At 40.1% G+C, this 18,873-nt stretch overlaps 1 protein-coding gene across 5 annotated transcripts in view; it reads left to right on the top strand.

Annotated features, from left to right (window-relative positions):
- The window catches only part of MSRA (methionine sulfoxide reductase A), a 300,787-nt gene that overhangs the window by 176,273 nt on the left and 105,641 nt on the right, over positions 1 to 18,873 (top strand). For all 5 annotated transcript variants that reach the window (XM_087776798.1, XM_087776795.1, XM_087776796.1 and 2 more), the window contains one exon: positions 4,995 to 5,099. In XM_087776798.1, coding sequence (XP_087632924.1) covers positions 4,995 to 5,099 — 105 coding nt within the window. The remainder of the gene's footprint in view (positions 1 to 4,994; positions 5,100 to 18,873) is intronic.

The raw sequence follows: 18,873 nt of genomic DNA, 5'->3' as shown, positions 1-18,873 counted from the left end.
GTCCCCAAAGTGTGGGTTCTCAGTGTGTTAGTGTTGGACCCTTTGTTTGTTCTTTTAACACATTGCTATTTTAGGAAGAAACAGGAAATTTTATTAGCAATAAATACAATGTATAAAAATTCCCAGGCTAGTTTAGAGAAACAGATGCTCAAAAGACCTACTACTTTTTCATGTAATACTTTGCATATTCTCTAGGGCCTAGGCTTTAGCTAGCGCAAATTGTTTTAGCTCCAAAATCAATAAGCTCTGAAACGTGCATCATAGAATCACAGAATCATTAAGGTTGGAAAAGACCCTTAAGATCATCGAGTCCAACCGTTAACCCAGCACTGCCAAGCCCACCACTAAAACATGTCCCTCAGCACCATGTCTACCCGGCTTTTAAATACCCCCAGGGATGGAGACTCCACCACTGCCCTGGGCAGCCTGTGCCAGGGCCTGACAGCCCTTTGGGGGAAGGAGTTTTCCCTAATATCCAACCTAAACGTGCCCTGGCGCAGCTTGAGGCCGTTTCCTCTCGTCCCATCGCTTGTTCCTGGGGAGAAGAGACCGACCCCCCCCCGGCTCCAGCCTCCTTTCAGGCAGTTGCAGAGAGCGATGAGGGCTCCCCTCAGCCTCCTCTTCTCCAGGCTGAGCCCCCCCAGCTCCCCCAGCCGCTCCTCCCCAGCCTTGGGCTCCAGCCCCTGCCCCAGCCTCGCTGCCCTGCTCTGGCCACGCTCCAGCCCCTCCATGGCCGCCTTGGGGTGAGGGGCCCAGCGCTGAGCACAGCATTCGAGGGGCGGCCTCACCAGCTGAAGATCTGCCACCTATTTCTTTAAATTATATTTAGACTTTGACTGGATTTAGGCCCTTTATTTCAGTGGGTAACGAGAGGCAAGTCCCTTTTTATTGAAGAAGTGGGTCAGGAGGGAAAAGTTTTGGCGTTGCTTGAATTTTATAACTGAATTCACCCAGGGTTGGACGAGCCAGAGATGAAGCCCACGGGTCATCTACCAGCGCCGTAGCTGCTGGGTGGCTGGGTATCCGCAGGTGAGGTGCTCTCAAGCCAGCCCTTTGAAGTTGTTCCACTTTGCCAGAAATAATTAAATGCTTACTGGCTGCAGCAAGTTAAAAAGAAAGAGTTCACTTCTATAATCTGTCGGCTTGGGTGCTCACCTGGGAGATGATTAAGAAGGTGAAAATCTAAACACTATTAGGAGGAAAAAAATTGAAAAGGAGCACTGAGGTGTCAGTCAGATGTCTTTTTCTATTGCTCTTTACAGGAACATTTTTGCCAGAGTTTGAATCCCCACTGAAAGAACTCACTGTAGCTAATCCTCTGAGAGTGGCTATGTTTTCTAAGTGGGAAATGGATATAGGATAAACAGACAATCTGCTGTTGGCACACAGCCCTCTCTGCCGCGGTGTAATAAAGCCTTATCATCTGCAGCGAGGTTCTTCAATGGCTAAGCTCCTTCTAAAGCTGAAGGAGAACTGAGCACCATAACTGGAAATCCGATAATGGCACCTATAAATAAAGGATTTCTATTTGCACTGTTAACAGCAAATGAAATTATATTTAGCAATTCAATAAATTATTTAAAAAACATGGCTCAAACTTTGAGCTTTTTTTGGGAGAAGGCTTCTAGAAATGTTCATACTTGTTAAAACTTTTAGAACTTAAAGTGAAGCTTGCTTTTACTGTGCAATATTAAAGATCAGCTAATTAAAAGCAATAGGTGAACTGAGGACACCGTGACTCTCTGACTTAATATAAATGGACCTTTCATGAGCAATTCTGAAGGAGACACTAAGGTGAAGAGCTGAATGTCACTGAAAGAATAGCAGCTATCGCTGATCTTTTTAAATCATTTCAGCTGTTCAGCGTTAGCCTGTTAAATTTCTCGTTAAAAGACAGACAGCTTTTTTGAGAACAAGTGGGTTTATTGTTTCTCTTTGATTACTGCCTCTCCTTTTTCAGAAGTCTTACAAAAAAGATTTGATTAGAAATATTTCAATGATTTTTTTTTTACAATAGAGAGGACTGGTTAGCTGGTTTGATGCCTGCTCTGTTCTTTTGGCGCTGTAGTGTACCAAATGCATGAAACCCAAACATGAATGCAATTATTCTGTTTTCATAGTCAAACTTAAACCTAATGCAAAAAGTGAAATAAGAAGATCAACAGGGAGAACCCAATTTAAGGTTCCTCTTGCCACTTTGGCTGCAGCTGAGTCATGTTCAGCACCGATGAGCTGCTAGTTTCTATGTGCTACTAGGGTAACCTCATGGTAGCTTTTGGTTCCTTCTTGGGAGGCACATTGCACCTGCGGAGAGATTGCTCTTTTCCTCTCCCCTGGTACCATTTTCTCTCTGTGCTGCTTCTAGGAAATCTTGTGGTTAATCTGTCCCACATGGAGCCTTTTACTTCTCTGTTTGCTCATGTGTACCCAGTTGATTGGTCTAGTTTCCACTAAAATTGTTGGCAATCAGGAGTCCTCACCATAAATGACTAAGAGAACACAGAAGAAGTAGCCACATCGTATTCTGAAAGAAAATCCACTAGATTGTAGAAAGGCTTTGAGGAAAATTAGAGGTGAATTTGATAGGACCAGCAGCCTTACCTCCTTGCTTCTCCTCTGAGGATGAATATTGATTTTAAATAAGCTCTAGGTTCTAACAGTCTGTTAGCCACACATCTAAGGATTTTTTTCTCGAGGTCAGGCTATAGTTCTCAGAGTAGCACCATTATTTCCTTATTCAGAGGAAAAGAAGAAAGCTGATTCTTTGAACTTCTGGATTAGTCAGAGCAGACAGTGTTGACAAGATGTAATTGCTGCTTCAATTGAGAGGAAAGGTAATGCCTCCGTTGTTTTGAAGTTGCTTAAGAAACTCTCTTGTGATCTAAAGCCAGTCATCTTAGACAAGCAATTTGCTCCTGAGTGATAAGAACCTTTCATAAGGTTCATTTTGGCTTAAAAAAAGGAAAGAATTAAAGTCAGAAGCCACTCCTTAATCTCTTTTTAGTTATACGATGTAGGCTTGTGAGAGCTGGACAAACCACTACCCGTTTGTTCTTCATCTCAGGCAACAACAAAATTCCTGACCTGGGCTTCAGCTAAGGCAAACCCCATTATTTTCACTGATAGTCCATATTAAACAGTAAAATCTGGAATAAAATCCATCCCTGACCTAAGATGGCCATCAGTTCATGCCATATTATAGAAAGACCATCTCACTTTATTATTGAGCCAATTATCTGTGACTTGTATTTTTATTCTACTAATGTATGATCCCTTTCTGCTAACCTACCATCAGAATTTGACTTCAGATAATGAGTTGCTTCCATGGCCTTCAATAGGTGTAGTGCATGTGAAAGAGGAATTGGGCCATCGTTTGCCTGGATAGTATCCTGGTGGACAGGATGACACGGGTTTAGATACAGGTTACGTGAAACTTGTACGTTTTTGTCTTTTAATCTCAGGGAGCGTATCTTTTTTGTATTGTGAAGCAGACTAGATAGGAACCACTTTGATTTTATCAAAATTTTGATTACAGATGTTCCAGATGTGTCCCCTTTTACTCCTCTGCATTTTAGACTAAATTTAGTCCCAGTCTTTCAAATTCCTTTTAATAGCTAGCCCACCCCTCTGTGTCTCATTTAGGTTTTCTTCATTTCAGGTGCCCCATTAACTGATATAATGCTGTCATACTTTTCCCTGCCATGTCTCTTTAATATATCATACCATCCTTTTTATTTCTTTCTACATTTTTTTAAAATTAAAATTTCTCTTGGTACTGAATGGGTGTTTCCACTGAACACTCCTCAGCTACCGATAGACTCTGATTTTTCTTGTGGTGACCGCTAATTCAGAACCCATCACTGGGCCAGATTCAGCTGGTTGTTGCGCTGCATGAAATTCAGCAATCCTATTGAAGTCAGATGAGTAAATCTGAAGTTTATGCTGGTATAAATGAAATAAAAACCTGGCCTAGTGTGATTAAGGAGCTTATTACGTCCTCACCAAAAGGCAGATGTGGCTGTCCAGTTTACTTTTGTTTAGTAAGTACTTATTATGATTTCTCTGAAGAATAGGATAAGTTTTTATTCCCCATTCATGCATGTATTGTGACAATAATATGCCTACATTTATAAATTGTAAATTATATAATATATAATATTTATAAAATATAAAATGCTTGTGTAACACTCAGTGCAATGGGCTTTCACCCTGAGATGTCTGAGCACTCATCAATTAGTTAAAACTGAAGTGGTCAGATCCTTCACATTTTGTGAAGCTGGATCTTTCAGTATTATTGTGAGTGATTAGACACATAAGGAATAAATAAAATCATGCCCATAATGTAACTGAAAAGGAGGAATAATATGTTTTAATGTGCTGTAACACCTGCTAATCTTCCTTGAACTTCATCGGCTGTCATGAAGTTCAGTCAGGCTCCCTTTGACTCTTTTTGAAGCCCGTTGGCATCAGTGGTTTGGATGACGCGAAACAGTTTGAAATTATTTGTGTCATCTTGTGTAAACATGCCCTTGAAATTTGTTTTTCTAATCAATTATTTTATCCATATCTTGCCTCACGGAAATGAAGTTTTGTACTGTCAGGATAACTTAGACATACAAGTTTTCATATTTTAATGTTGTATTTAGAATATTTTAAAATATTTTACTATTTATCAGTTACAAATATTTAAGAACTCTTCATTTTTTTTTCCTGTGAGCTGACAGACTACTGTAATAACATCACTGTCTTACCTTATTGCCTCTCTGGATAGTTTATTTCATGATGGCCTTGTCGAAACTAGCAGATATCTTAGAGCTGGCATGTATATAAATTATTGTGTAAAAAGGCTTAAGTGTAAATGACAGTAAATCAAAACACCTTTAGAAAAAAAAAGAGGAAACCAAAGGATTGTGCTTTGAATCTCAGATATAAAAAACTAGATATGCACTAGCTAATTCTCACTAATAACATCTGAATTTATTTTGTCTTTTAAGGTAAAACTGGCCACACAGAAGCTGTACGAGTAGTATATCAGCCAGAAAACATCAGCTTTGAGAAACTGCTCAAGGTCTTCTGGGAGAATCATGACCCGACACAAGGTAGAGTGATGAGTGAGCCAGTATTTAATTATCTTACTAATTACAGCTGGGATAATTAGTGTTTGAGCTGCATGGAAGAGATGAACCTTGAAATCACACTGGAGCTCAAGAATATGATTGCAGACATTTATTGACAGAGAAAGAGAGGGAGAGAGGGAATGAGAGTACAGAAACTCACAATACCCCTCCTCCTTTACAGCTGTCTGTGCTGGGAAAATTCCCACAGAGAGGCACAGCAGACAATAGAAGATTTTTTTTCAACTTTGATTATGACAATTTCTTCTGTAATGCTATCTTTTGTCTCTTAAATTAAAGCATATTTCTTCGCAGCTTCAGAGCTGGTCATTTTATTTGTGCCAAGGACCTTTATCCTTCATAAAAATTGTTGTTTGTTTTTTGTATTTTTCAATGGCAGTGAATATCTTTTGTGATTAGAAAAAGGGAACAAAAAGAGGTAAGAGATGGTGTGTAGAGGCACCAGCAGAGCATTCTAGCTATTTGCCTTATTCAAACCTTTTGATTTAATTTATCGTTCTTGGAAGAGGCTTCGTGATGACATTACACACATCTGTGCAAACATAAATGGGAAACTGTGTTGAGAAAACATTTTACATGTTTATATAGTTTCAATAAACATCATCCTTTCTACCATTTCCCAGAAATACTACACGCAGTAACTCATTTCAATATTTTAACAGCTATCATAATTATGCCACTTGTTACTACATCTGGGAACAAAAAAATGCAGATGATATACCTTCAAAATGTGATACCATCCTGAGAAACAGTAACTCTGAGAAGGATCGAGGGGCTGTTGTGGGTAAGCGTCTTCTAGTGAGCCCAGAGCACAATGCAAAGACAAAAATGGCTATTTATTGCAACCCCTACCTATATGAAAAGGGAAGCCTTAGTAAGGAGTATGAAAGCTATTTTCTGTATGTAGAGTCAGTAAAATCTCAGAACATTTTGCGCAGTTTCTGTGTTGACGTACCAGGAATTATACAGAGATATTGCTGGGGATTCAAAGGAGGGACAGAAAAAGGATATAGAGCCTAGAAAACTGGCCTGGTGCTGTGAATAAACACGTTCAACTAGTTGAAGAGACATAACACTATGATCAAGTAATCTTTACAGGTGCTTGTGTGAGGAGCAGATGCCTCATAGTGTGGTTGACAACCCAACCACTGGTAAGCCGTAACAAGTTCCAGTAGCTGGAAGCTGAAGTTTGAAAAGTTCCACCTTGGAATAAAGTAGTTTCACAGCTCTCAGTGTAATTAAACGTCGGAGTCTTTTTCCATCACCAGCTTTTCAAGTCTTTAAGATGAGATAATTTATCATTTTAAAAGAGGCGCTTGATTCAAGTCATGAGAAGAAATTCTATGTCTGTGTGTCAAGTGTGGTGGCGTATACTGTTGATTTATGAGCCCCCCTTTTCAACTCCTTCCTTTATAGTTGGGTTCAGAGTAATTTGTCTGCACCATCCTTGAAATACTTGCGGCTCTGCATTAAGACAATGACCATCTTCAAATCATGCTTCAGGGCCTTTATGGTTTGCTCGTAGGGGTCAGGCAGGAGGTTTTCTCCCTACCCTACCAGTGGTTGTTTTTAGGTATTTTTTTGTTCTTTTTTCTTTGGATTGTTGGAGATTGGCCATCACCAGAGGTTGGCTTCTTTGTAATGAGCCGGTTGTTTTGATATCACAGAGAATCCCATTTCTAGATAATTGGTTCATGTGTCTTGCTCACATGTTGAGATTCATCCTGATTGCCAGAGCTGGGAACAAATGGGCAGGACTATAGGATTCTTCACCTTCCAGACCATGAGGAGTGGATTTCTGCTGAAATAATCTGGGCAACTACCACCTAATCAGTTGTCTGCCATGTCTGTAGCCTTGGCTTTGACAGCCTATGGTTGGGCTCTGCCTGTGGCACACATAGAATAGCTCAGTCTCTAAAGGACTTCAGTGCTTTAGGCTGACTGAAGTTCATATGCTGGACACGATGGTAAGTGGATGAAGTGTAGTATTTGTAAAAAACAGGCCAGATCAGATGAATTTATGATTCCTTCTGTCTTTAAAACAAAGTGAAATGATGTCATTATGTCTTTATATTCACCTTGCATTCTCCCATAACAGAGGTTCAAAATAGTTCCAGCCTGTGCTTTCAGAAGAAGGTTGGAGGCTGGCAGATGTATGATTCACTCTTTGATTTCTGGCAACTGGGGAAACATCACCTAATTAGCCCGGGCACAGAGCCACGCTAATGTGGCTGTATTCCTTCTGGGATGTGAGCTAATATCTCTGCATGACACTGTGCTGTGTAGATACCCAAGTCATTCACAACTACCTCAGGCATCTATGTGGCACTGCAGTGCTTGGTGTAAACATACCTAAGCCTTTATCTAAGCTTGGCTCAGTAGAATTTCCAAATGGTTCTTCTGTAATAATTTGCCAAAAGTGAGAGCATCACTTTATCCACAGAGAAGATGGCAGTCTTCTCTGAAGACTTTGCATACCCCAGACTTGGATAGGTTGCTTTACCTTATTTGTATTTTTATGGTTGCTTAATGTTAATCTTTGTTCAAGAACTTTGCAAAGCTCATCACATCTCTACCACCTTTCTTGATTTGAGGAAATCCTACTCCCTGCTTTTAGCTTGCTATGGGAAATGTGGTTTTATGTAAAGATACTGAAAGCGAGAGTTGTCTCTCTGACCTATGATATTTTCCTCCTTTCCTGAGGTTCAGCTGTGTGCACACGGTAAATCTTATTTAGCCAGCCCTATGGGAATGCAGGATTCAGTCTGTCAAAGAGAAGTTTTTTATGAAGCAGATAAATTAGGAAGATTTCTTATTCATGAAATTCAGCACACTCTTTGGATGAATCCAGTGTCTCATATAGCCAGCAAATGCTGGACTTCTTGAGTATAGCACTCACTCAAAAGTATAAAAGCTTTGTCTGTGGCACTGTCTTATCTTTCCTCCAGAAGTTGGGTTAACACCATTTAAGCCCTCCTACCCCCAGAAGAGATAATGGACTTGTCTAATTGTTCTAATGTCATATGTACATTCTGTTACAATTAAAGACCTTTCAAATATCAATCTATCTAGATGGTACCAAGTTGCTAAAGAGTACAGACTGGCAGGCCTATCATTCATTGTTGTATGAGTGTATTAATATTCAAAAGTTCCTGCTTTCCAAACAGTTGGACCTCCTGCCTTCAAGAAGAGACTGACATCTCACTGGGATTCGAATTTTCTCTGGGAGGCAGCCTGGCTCTTGTTTCGTGAAGCTCTTGAGTCCGAGTATTATACAGAAGTCTATTGAAAAGCAAGAACCTTTGATCAAGTCAAACAGCCTATGAGTTGAAAGAGATTCTCCCAGATGAACATCTCCTAAGTGCGGGGCCCTGATAAAGTCCTCCTTGACTATTAATTTAGGCTCTATTTTATAATTCATTACATTTGGGATACTGAAAAAGCAACAAACAAACCCCTGACTTCTGCCAAGTGCCATATGGTTGTCATCTCTGTTCAGCCTCTAATGCACAGATCAGCATTCCTTCTCTCCTAGGAATGGTCTTATCTATAAGAGGATTGCTCTGTATAGCTCTATAAGTGCTTGAGGTCCTTGCTTCTTTGTCACTGATACAGAAAAAGAGAATGAATGTGGTGTGCTGAAAATATGGCAAAAGAATCTTATGGCTATTCACTTTGTACACATGTTTGTTTTTCTAAAGTTTATAGAGGTGTAGGGCAGATTCTGTATTGCCCCATTTTTGTGCTATGAAGCCATCCTCAGAGCCTTCCAGATTTTTAAGTTATAAGCCTGACCATCTCCTTCAAATTGCACCCTGACGATGGTTCTGCTGGCACCTCCATGCCATGTGTCTAGAGGGATGTGGACTTTCAGACCATAAGTTTGTGTTGTGCCTCAGCCTGTAGTTTCGAGATCGCTGTAAGCTAATTTTTGAATTAACTGTAAGGGAAAAGGACAATTTTCTTCTCTCTCCCTGACCTGTCTGCAGGATACAACCTCTTTCTTTGTGTTGACACTGGCAATCACAAAGTTCTCTGATCAAGCTGAAAATTAACCCTGCATGAATTGAAGTGAAATATAATTTTCAGCCAGGACTTAAATTGCCAGGAGCATGACTGCTAGTGGGACCACCCTTCTGGCATTAGCACTGTCCTATATTGTGTGAGCCAACTGCGAAACCCAACTGTGCTCATGTTCAGGGAAGAAAATATCATATTTTATCTGATCAGAAAGTTTGGCCACTCTTTGTGGGGTGTCAGAAGCTATTTCTCTAAACCTTTGGAAAAATCTGTCTGATACCAGAGGACTCTGTTTGTCATGGTGCAAATGTGATTCCTGTAAAGCATATTACGGTTCATAATTCTCCTGACCCTCTGTGTGGTTGAAGTCCTACATGTGTCAGAGATTTCAGCCCTGTCCAATGCAACTTTAAAGAAAAGCTCCTTGTTGCTTTCAATGGCTATACAGAAGACAAGCAGAAGACAAAACAAATATTATTTATTTCTCTTTAAAACATGTTTGGGACAAATGAAAAATCCACTTGCCTCCTTTAGCTCTTTTCTTTTCTTGAATACGATCCAAAACGGACGCTTGTTTTGGTAGTTCTGCTCCCCAGGTTTGTCAAGAGTACTTAATCCTTCCCAGCCCACATGAAACAACGTAGGCATTACAGTTTTGTGGAGTGAGCCCCTGTTGTACACAAATCCCATCCTTTTCAGTGCTACTTCTGGCTTTCTGTTTGGATTTTTGAATTAGTGGAAGGAGCTGAGAGGAAGCCAGGACTCCATAGTTTTGGTCACCCTCTGACAATGGGGTGAAGGGCAAGGGCATCCATGGCCACCACTGCCCGGGAGCTTCTGGAAATTTTCTTCTAGCCTTATTGAATCTTTGAGTGTGAATTTACAAAGAACCAAAGTTAGTGGTGAGTAATCTCATTTCTCCTTTCTGTCATGAAGAAGTCCTTATCTTGCCTGTGTTTGTACAGGAAATGTAAGCAGAACTGATATTTTTCCAGCAGTTGAGGACCATCTGTACTACAACAAACTCATCACCTGCCAGATTCATTCAGAACATCTCTTAGTCCATATGTCTTGTGTATCCACGATAAAGAAGAGATGTATGAGCCGTTTGTCCTCCCTGTGACCTTCCAAACAGTTTGGCATTTAGCCTTAGTGCTGATACATGAATTCTCCAGACTAATATCTGTTTTTCATTGTGCTGACCCATTTCAGTTGCAGAGGGTATATTTATTTCTCACCAGTTTTGAAGGACTGTACTTTTTTTAGACATTGCATAAGGAATCTATCATCTGCAAATAATTAAAATTAGACACTAGAAATGACATTGTATTGCTAATGAGCAGATGTGTCTACTTATACCAGTGGAAGAACAGCTGTACACATAAAAAACGCTACAGCGACCCTAAACCAGCATTATGTATTCTGCTAGAGGCCTGTAACTTCATTTAGAGATTAAACGGAAAAAAGTAATCTCTCCATGTAAAATACAACCATTTTTGATTTTTTTCCTTTACATTTCTGTAACTCTCTTCCCTTTATAATTTGAATGAAATTTGCAAGTCTCAGGTTAAAGCACAGACCACCTTTGTCTTGTATTTCAAATGTTATTAAGAGTCCTGATGGTTTCAGCATTATTACAAGGTGTAACAAAAACCAGCAAAAATAAAAAATCTATTGTCACCAGACATTAAATATATTCAAAATAGAATTACCGACCCCTCAGGGAGCCATTCTTGGTCCAATACTCTTCAATATTTTCATTAATGACTTGGAAGTTATAGTGAAGAGGATGCTAATTAAATCTGTGGTAAAGACATTGCTAGGAGGCTCTTGGAGGAAACGAGTAAAACACAGCTCTGTGTTGATAAATTAAAAAAGCCATGGAAATCGATGTGTTGAGACACAATAAAGATAAATGTATATTGGTTCATGCAGGACTGAATACTCAACAATAGAAATATGCACTGATTGGTTTGATAGGAGACAGTGTCTTCTATTGCTTTCAGGTTCTTCTAATCCCTGCTCTTGCCAATGAAATCTCAATGGTGGGACATAGTCGACCGATGTCTAGCCATCCCACCAGCAAGCAATTTAGTGGTCCCTTGCCCATAATCATCTCATAAATACCTGTGGTCTATAGTTTTTGCAAAGTAGCAAAGAGAGTCTCTGCCAGTGGTGCTAACCAATATTGCATTTTGAGAATGCAACTTCATTTCTTCCATGAGCTGAAATGCCTAATGTTGTGTTGTTCCTGTTCTTTGTCCTTTCTCTAGAACGAAATATGCATTAAAAATAAGTATATATTATTAGGCTGTTTTGCGTCCCCAGGAATTTTAGCTGTCGTGACCTAATTTGCATATTAGACTCTTTTTATCCCTATAAATTAGAATAGACTTTTTCTGACCTATATTTCCAGTTTTGGAGATGTTGTTTTTCCGTGTCACAGTGAGAAGCTGAGATTTGACTCTGCATCTTTTTTAATGAACGGGATTATTAGCCAGTGCAGTGGTTGCTGAGATGGCTGAACAGTTTGCATTATGAAGCAAGTGGTGGCGAATCAATTCTCGCTCAAGGGCAAAAGTCCTTCTGGGCTCTGATTTCTTCTTACCTTTAAACTAGCTTATTTATTTTGTATGTGACAATGCTGTGTTAACCAGTTCTCTAGAACTACTGAAAATTAACTTTCTCTTTCAGTATTGCTGCAGTCAGTAATAATATGGTTCCCTGAAGATGAGAAAAGCCATGGCATCGGTCTTTTGTGTCATCATTGAAGATGACACTGTGACTCATATGCTGTGGGAAACATGAACCCACCACTAACCTGAAGGGATTCCTTTTGTTCATAATGCCTGGATCTGCTAAGAACAACTTTGGAAAATGCTTTTATTCTCTTACGGTCATCCTTGGGATCACTTCTGCATTATTCTGTAATTATAACATAGCTGTGTTTGTAATTGAGTAGCGGAAGAGGAAGGGATAAGGAAGGGAATCTTCATTTTAATTCAGGCTTGTTGATTTTTAACTTCTGAAGGAAAAACTGGACTTCTCAATGCTTAGGGCTGTCATCAGTAGCTTTCAAATATCCATGAAGTCCATGAAGTCCAAATAGCCATGGGTATGTGGTGTGGATTTGCTGGATTTGCATGTGTATTTATAGAATTAGGAAAGAGCAACCTCAGAAGGTCTTTTTCTGCAGACTTTTTTGACTGTTCCTAATCTTTATACAAGGAAAGCAATAGACAAAGTCAAAACAAAGTAATACCAAGTATTCTTTTCTTCTTCAAATAACCCACTAGTGAATTTGGGTCTAGAAAGCTGAGGCAGTGAAGCGTGACATCATTAATCATAGTTTATGGTGATTATTAGTAGGCTTTTAATCTTTGTTTTCATGTATAATTAGGTACAAGAGGTCAAAGCCGACTCTATTCTAAACAACAATATTTTCAGTGAATGACTGTTTTTCTCTGCCTGCAATTTTCTCTCGCATATTTATAAGAGCATACTTGTCTGTGTTTTGAGAGAGCAGTGTCCCATGAGTTTGTCTGCTGATAAAAGCAAATGACAACACTGTTATTTTTATTATCACTAATTATTTTTATTACTATTGCAATAACACCTGGTGGATCATAGTAGGTTTAGATTCATAGTGCTAACACATGCCTAAATTTAGGCAAGATATTAGTGAGCAACAGATAAATGAAGAGAAAGGAGAAGGCACGTAAAGAAAACAATAGCAAATTTGTGTGATTCCATAGGTGAGCTCTATGTAGCACCTGACCTGAATTGCTCTATTTCTTAATTATATCTTATCACCTGATCAGTAGTTGTCCAGCTTTTTGTAAGCATCACAACACAGCTAGTCCATGAAGAAAAGAGGCAATGAGGGTCTAATTCAGATGCCTAGACAGAAATGTCTTTCGCCACACGAGATCCTCTTGCGCATTCTGCCTGTCTTCCAGTTCTGCTTTAGAAAATGTGGGGCTCCCTTATACCCTGTGTCATGTCCTCCTGTCTCTTCCAGACATCTCTGCGCTATGCATTTCTTTGGTTTTGAAGACCATCCAGACCTGTCAGATTTGTCTGACCAGCATAGACACCTGAGGTGGGATAAAGACTGAGATAAAGCCACCTAAATTTAGATGTTTCCATAGGCATGGAGTGTCTCAGCTCCCACGATTTTCAGCGGAGATCTAGTCAACATGGTTGACTCACCCCAAATTAGGCACCTATGTTTCGTCAGCTTTTGGTCGCCTAAACCTGGAAGCTTAGTTCCAGCTGCAGCGATAAATACTCTTAAAAGATTTCACTCCTGTCCTAAGTTCATCCAGCCCTGAGACAGATTTTTAAGAGAAGGCACCTCTGAAAGGGCCTAATGTCTATTCATGAAAGAAAAAGTCTAAAAACTTGTCTAAAACTAATCATTTAACTTTTGGTTAAAGTTAAGTAAAAAAAAGTCCCCTACAATAAGTTTAATGCCGTTAAGATGACTTATGTATATATTCACCATTCTATTTGCCTGTTCTATGCACTACTGGTAAAGACATATTTTCAATTAATAATTAGAAATGGATTAAAATTCCTGTCTGCCAGTGACATTTAATACTTAAGCTTTGTGACACTCATCAAAAACTAACCTATGTTTTTTTGTGGGCTCAAGTAGATCATGCACTTCTTTCAAAGGTCGAAGAGCATTCAAAAATGCATTTAAGCAATGTTATATCTGAATGAATTAATAAATAATGAAGCATACAGGGAACTCTTCTTTCAAACCAAGTTTTCATTCAGACTTTCTAGTTTTGTAAAATATCTGAACTATCTTGAGAAGCAATGTGATGCATTTTATAACTATTGATAATAATGCTAATAAAAAGCAAAGAGAATTGGTCAGAGATAGAGCCTAGGCTGGGATACTACCACCCCTGTCATTTCCACTAATGGACAAAAGGGAGACCTGATAACTCTTCATGGCCCAGATCTGATAATGTTGGAGGCCTGCATAAAGTCCCTGATATACCGTATGGGAATGCATCTGTGAACAACTAAGGGGAAAGCAATAGTTGTTGACCTACATGAAATACACGTGATATTTGTGCTCCTCCTTTACTGGAAAAAATCCCTAGCATATGGACAAGCACAAGATAAAAGTTGGAAGCAGAAAAAAATGGTGGGCATTTTGCTGGATTGAACTTAAAACCTACTGCTGCAGGGTTATGCATTCTGAAAGTTGCCTCTTTATTTCATATTGGATATAAAGCAGGCTGCCAAAACTGTAGAGACCTGGAAATGGATTTGGTGAATGCAGAGGGGCAGGAGAGATTTATTCCACATGGGAGAATAAGAAGGTGAAGAATCTCCTGAGAGCGTTTCTGTTGTCACCTTCTAGTTCTTGGATGACTTTTCCCAGCAGATGCTAGGGTGGGCCATACTAATTTAGTACGGTGTGATGATGGTATGTGAATGACAGAATCACAGAATGGTTTGGGTTGGGAGGGACCTTCAAAGATCATCTAGTCCGACCCTTCTGCCCTGGGCAGGGACATCTTTCACTACATCACATTGCTCAAAGCCCTGTCCAACCTGACCTTGAACACTTCCAGGGATGGGGCATCCACAACTTCTCTGAGCAACCTGTTCCAGTGTCTCACCACCCTCTTGTGAAGAATTTCTTCCTTATGTCCAATCTGGAATAGAATGGAATGGAAAGGAAAGGAATAGAATATTCAGTTGGAAGGGACCTATAATGATCATCTACTCCAACTGCATGACCACTTCAGGGCTGACCAAAAGTTAAAGCATATTATTAAGGGCATTGTTCAATGTGGTCATATTGTGGTGGGTTTTGGTATCGCAATGCTGTTAAACCTTTTGGACAGGGCGTCATTAGGGTCTACAGACAGTGATGGACTACTCTTTCTCTCTGTCACTGTACTAACTGCACTTCTCCCCAGTGAGTTGGGATGGGAAATTGCATAAGAGATGAGGAAGCTGTAGAAGGCCTGGCAGGGAAATTTATTTCATTACAAGGCAGTGCTGAGACGATTTCCTTTTAGCCCAGTCCATGGGACCTCTTTTCTTGGCTGTTCCCCCCCTCGTCTCGCAAACCCATTTGCACACCTTCTGCATCTCAATTCTCTGGTAGTTTGCTGGAAGAGAGGAGGAACGCCTTCCTCCTCACATCTGCACAGAAAGGCAGTGAGGTATCACTGCTCCAGCTCTGGGGAGAAGGCAGAAGTGTCATGTAGCTGGGTGGCATAGGTCAGAGTCAAGCCTGGCCACTCTGAGAAAGGGATGTTACTGCCGTGGCAGGTTCCACAAAATCAAAGCTTTTTGAAGCTGCTCTTTTTCACTGTTAATTTTGGTTTTCTTGTAGCAGCATGTTGGCCATCAGTGTTGGGAACAGCCAAGATTTATTATTGCAGCAAATTGGTGGCAGCAACTCAGCCCATTCCCACAAAATGTCATTGCTAAAAGAGTGATGGAGTGTGTTCTCCTGTGTCTCCATCAGTGTTTCTGGGTATGTTACGGCATTAATGAAGAATCTGTTGTCTGAAAAACTCCCTACTTAAAGAGTTATTGTTATTTTGTAAAGCAAGTGTTGTATTGACCATCATCAACAAGCTCCTTTACACCAGCACTGAAAATCTTAAGGACGTAAGTATTTTGTAGTGTCTTTGTCCTTGGAGATATTCAAAACTGGCCTGGACAAGGCCTGGGACAACCTGCTGTAGTTGACATTACTTTGAGCGGGGGTGTTGCACTACAGACCTCCACAAGTCCCTTCCAACCTCAGCAAATCTGTGATTTGGTTTTAGCTTCAAAGCTATATCAGAAAACCTGTAATCTGGTGGCTTGACGAAGGTTAAAGACCAGACATTTTTGCAGCTGATGTAAATTATTAAAAACATGCTGTAGCACATTGAGAACACCTTGCAACTTCTAATATTCTAAGCCTTGGGCAGTTCTGTCCCAGGGCATTCAAGATGGCATCTGTAATGTTAGAGTAGCCTGAAGCACACAAGGATTATAACTTGTGGCATCCTCTGCATATTGTAACGAGACCATCATCTGTTATTTGTAAGCATGTTTGAAGGTTTAAAGTCACCGGTTCGGGACAATGTGCACCGATGTATTTCAGAGCTTCATCCTCAAGCTGCACGCAGCCTCTCCGAAAGAGGGCTTTGAGTCCACCGCAGCCTCTCCCCAGAGCCTGGATGCCATCCTTAGTCACTGGATCGCACCAGGAGATATCTAGCTCTTCCAGCAGTGGGCATCCCTCACTCAGTGCTTTCAGAGACGGGTTGGTTATGGACGTGCAGGAAGCCAAATCAAGGTGCTTGAGTCTAGCTGTAGCCATGACATTCTAAGTATACATGCAAGTCAGAATTTATAGGGAAAGCTAGCTTTTGCTGTCTTGATCCCAAAGCAAATGGGGAAGACCAAAACTATAGTTTCCTCCTTGCCACTGAAAACCATGTATGTTGAAAGCTTTGTAAAGCTTTTGATCTATTGACAATATAAACTTTTCTTTAATATGCACAAGCTCATTAATGTATTGTAACCATCTGAAGAAACTCTTTTATATTTCATTTATCCTTCCTGCACCCCAGCACCTTGAAAATCATCAAGAACTCTCAATCCACAGCACTGTAACTAACTTGTTTTCTATTAACATTTTTCTCCTTTAATCATATGCTATAAAGAGTTTTACTTTCCCTTGGCAACTTTTAAGCTGTATAGATGTAATCATTACAGTGAGTGATGACATCAAGCCAGGGTGACATGGTGCAATTGATTTTTACTGAATAATTATATGATGAGCTGGAAGAAGGAGTTTTATTAGTCTTAACTCAGCAAGGATTGATTGGGGAAAAGAAAATGACCAGTCAGTATATCAGGTTTCTGTGGGTATAAGAAAATAAGTGACAGCTGCAGAAAAGTCTATAAATCACAGGAAAAATTATGATAAAAATAAGAGCTATGAACTGCCCTTTAAAATTTCACTGGGTGGCACAGAAGAGTCTAACAGACCTTAGTCATTTATCTCCATTATGCTTGGGATCCTCTGAGAATAGCAAGGTTGACGAATGATGCCATTACATTTTTTTATTATTTTTAAATGGAGAGAAGATAAGGAGTGTTGTATAAGTATTACTTTGAAGTCATTAGAGGGTTGAGTCTTCAAAAGAAATCCCTGATTTAGCCAATAAAATAAACAAAGTATATTTTGCTTTAGCCTTCTGTAGGTAATATTGTCAAAAATCACTGTTTTGAAACCAATCTGCTTGTTTGCAATTAATTCTCCATTTCTATAGCAAAAAAAAAGTATAATACTGGCAAATACGTGTTTTTATTAATGCTGTATATATTCCTATTTCTTATTGATGTCAAGATACTCTGGAGTTAGACTGGAAGGACAAGGACCTACCATAGATGCATCTCAACAGAAACTCAAACTGTAGCGTAACGGCAGTGTAACTGCTTTAAAGGGGAACTCTTTGCCCCAGCCAAGAAGATACTGTAATTATACAAGGTATAGAAACTATGAAAGAAGCAGCACTGACCAGCTGAATAGAAGCAGGGGTGATTTCACATATTCTGATCGTTCAAATCAAAGGAGAGCTAGTATTTAATATTTTGATGCCAAAGAATATGAGGGAGACCAAAACTAAGTAATTCCTACCCAGGTGCATCAGAAGATACCAAAGCGTTGGCAAGAGGGATTTTTAAAGCCATTTCTTTGACTGTTATCTACATTTTGGCAAATAATAGTTTTTCCAGAGGCAATGTGTTTGTATTGCATGGCAATCTCAACCTGGGAATTGTTCCTTTTGCAGGATCTGGGAGACCATCACAGCTCCCTGTCCTTTCCATCTACCATCCTGTGGCCACAAATTTCTGCTTCGTATAAGTCAGAGCACGTGCTCAGCTCTTGAGGGCATTTTTTGATTAATTGGTGTTCTGGTCTCTGCTGGCACAGTGAGGAAATTTTATGTTCTCTAGAGTGGTCCAGGCTGAGAACCATTGAGGTGCTTTGGTCAGCCAAAGTGAAATTCCTCAATATGATCCATGCTCAAGATCTAAACGCATTTAGAACTCCAAATGTCCTCATCCTCACTGGTTCTCTAGAGACAAGAGCTTACAAGGACTGGCCAGTGCTCACACAGGCACTGCGCTTTGGGCTTATACTCTTTGGCACCATGCAGCCGTATCCAAAATCACATGTTTTTATATCTTGCCAGAGAGGTGCAAATTCTATGCTTTGCTATCAGTTCTAAATTCAGCCTCTCTATCTAAACATCTCTTTGACAAGTGATTTTACGGCTATTCTCAACACAGAAGCTGATTTTCTTTGTCTCAGGTATCAACAGCAGGTGCCAGCCTTTTGACTCCAGGCTATATTTGTTCCTGATACTTTTGGATGTGTTCCTGGTCACCTGGTCAGGGAAGCAGATATTTCCCTTTTTGCCAGTTATTGTCTTGCACCGTTGACATTAATAAGGTACAGCCAGATGAAATGGGGTGATGTTGCAAACCTTGGGCTGGCCAAGGGGGTTCTGGTGTCAGAATCCTGGAGGACCTGATGTTAAGCTCAAGGACTTGCCTCTGCTCTGAACCTTCTTACACCAGGTACAAATCAGGTAAATCACCTAGGCTTTGGCTTCCTCTTCATCACGGCAGGGACATCGGGTAGCCCTTGAAAGTCTGCCTGGTTGTCTCT

This window comes from Nipponia nippon, unplaced genomic scaffold, assembly GCF_047370975.1.
Source record: "Nipponia nippon isolate SJK-2023a ecotype South Korea unplaced genomic scaffold, ASM4737097v1 scaffold_4, whole genome shotgun sequence".
Classification (NCBI taxonomy): domain Eukaryota; kingdom Metazoa; phylum Chordata; class Aves; order Pelecaniformes; family Threskiornithidae; genus Nipponia; species Nipponia nippon.
This window is presented reverse-complemented; position numbering and strand designations above follow the sequence as displayed.